Consider the following 1,933-nt stretch of genomic DNA (forward strand, 5'->3'; position numbering starts at 1 on the left):
TATATATATATATAGATATATCTCTATATCTATCTATATAGATATATCTCTATAGATATATATATAGATATATCTATATAGATATATATAGATATATCTATATAGATATATATAGATATATCTCTATATAGATATATATAGATATATCTATACAGATAGATATATTTATAGATAGCTGAGCAGTCGTGACAAAAATGTGATCTTAATGTCAATAAATACATGCACTCAATTAAATGTTACTTTATTAAACATTAAGTTGTATTTGTTGAACAGAGATCCTGAAAATATATTTAAACAATAAGCTGAGATGATTAAAGTCGTAATATTGACCTTCAGTTCATCAATTCTGTGATTTTTATATGAATGTAGGAACATTACAGATATTAAATTCAGTTTAAATCATATGTGAAATGTCTGAAAACTAAATCTGCCCACAGATGAGATTTTTCTACGGGGAAAGTGGTGTTCCACATATATATAAATTTGATTATATATATATATATATATATAAATTATATTAGAATTAATATATATGTCAAATAAAATAATAATAAACAACAAAACAGAAATAATGAATGTAAAGTGGAAATTTAAAGATTTAATAATCTTAAGAAAATTCAAATCTACAGAGAAAATACACTTAAAAGATGAACTCAGTGTCATAATCAGCAACGTGTCATTGATGGATGCATTTGTTTTTTCAGTTATGTGTGATTCCTTTAGTTCATCAAATGTCAGAAATTAAAGAAAAAAATTCTTATTTTGTCCAAAACCCCAAAAAGTTCCCATGAAAGCAGCTCTCTGTGTACACGACGTCATCGCTGAGAAGACTCTTATTCTGATGAATCCATTAATCGACTTCCTGTTTGTGCCTTACAGTAACAACAGCCGCTCACATTCATGTTCAATAAACTCACAAATAAACTAATCTAAACTGTTCCAGGATCAGTTCTGTGTGTTTTAAATCAGCCACACACACACACACACACACACACACACACACACACACACACACACACAGTTCAGGCTCCTGTGTGTAGGTTCAGCAGCAGCTCTGCGCATGCTCAGTGGACACACACTCGTATTGATCTCCTCCGTCTCTATCGATCCTCTGGTCGGGTCTCTCTCCTTCAGGTCTCGGTCTTGTCGGGCCCCATGAAGTCCACCCCGTCCACCGGGATGTCCTTCTCCTGGATGGCCTTCTGCACGCACCGCTGGTACTTCCGGAAGGTCTCGGTGCACGGGTCCCCGCTCCGGTCCCCCTTCAGGAACTTGTCCGCGAACCAGCGGTTGAAGCACGTGTCGTACTCCCGCTTCAGGTCGGTGCAGGCCTCTCCGACGCTGTTCATTCTTCTTCGACGGTTTTAAAACCCCGCTGAACGCGACGAGGAAGTAGAAGAAACGAGTCTTTAAAACAATCAACAACAGCAACTCTGTGACTCTCCTTGAACCGCGTGATGTGATTGGCTGGTTGTTTGAGAGCGCAACGTCAGACGGAAAGACGTCACCGCGTTATCAGAGATGTTTTCACTGAGGAGGAGGAATCACTCCGCGAGGAATCTCCAAAGTCTTTGATGTTGAAAATGAATTTAATCTTTATCACACTTATTTTTTAGCATTGTTAGCATTCACTTACTTTTTGGACTCGAATGAAAGATAATGTGTAAATCACTGAAATGAGTGTAAACAAAATGTTTTTGCACTATTGTTTAGTTAGTTAACTTAATACTAATATTAATCCAATTGTTTGTGTATATATTGTGCATTTTTAGATTTCATATTTTTTAACTCTGCTATTTGTATTGCTTACCTGTATCTATAAATCCTGCTGTAGCGAAATAATCTCCCCTTGTGGGATTAATAAAGTAACTATCTATCTAAACAGAACATTATACATTTTGAACATGTTAACTACATCATTGGGTTTATTGTA

The 1,933-nt window shown here is 35.5% G+C and overlaps 1 protein-coding gene across 1 annotated transcript; it reads right to left on the reverse strand.

The window, feature by feature from the left end:
• Positions 1-535: 535 nt before the first annotated feature.
• triap1 (TP53 regulated inhibitor of apoptosis 1) lies at positions 536-1,463 on the reverse strand. Its single transcript, XM_031838878.1, has one exon. The coding sequence runs from the start codon at positions 1,347-1,349 to the stop codon at positions 1,131-1,133; it is 219 nt and encodes a 72-aa protein (XP_031694738.1). The 5' UTR covers positions 1,350-1,463; the 3' UTR covers positions 536-1,130.
• Between the last annotated feature and the right edge of the window lie 470 nt (positions 1,464-1,933).

The sequence above is a fragment of the Anarrhichthys ocellatus genome, unplaced genomic scaffold (genome assembly GCF_004355925.1).
Source record: "Anarrhichthys ocellatus isolate YVR2014 unplaced genomic scaffold, GSC_Weel_1.0 scaffold1088, whole genome shotgun sequence".
Classification (NCBI taxonomy): Eukaryota; Metazoa; Chordata; class Actinopteri; order Perciformes; family Anarhichadidae; genus Anarrhichthys; species Anarrhichthys ocellatus.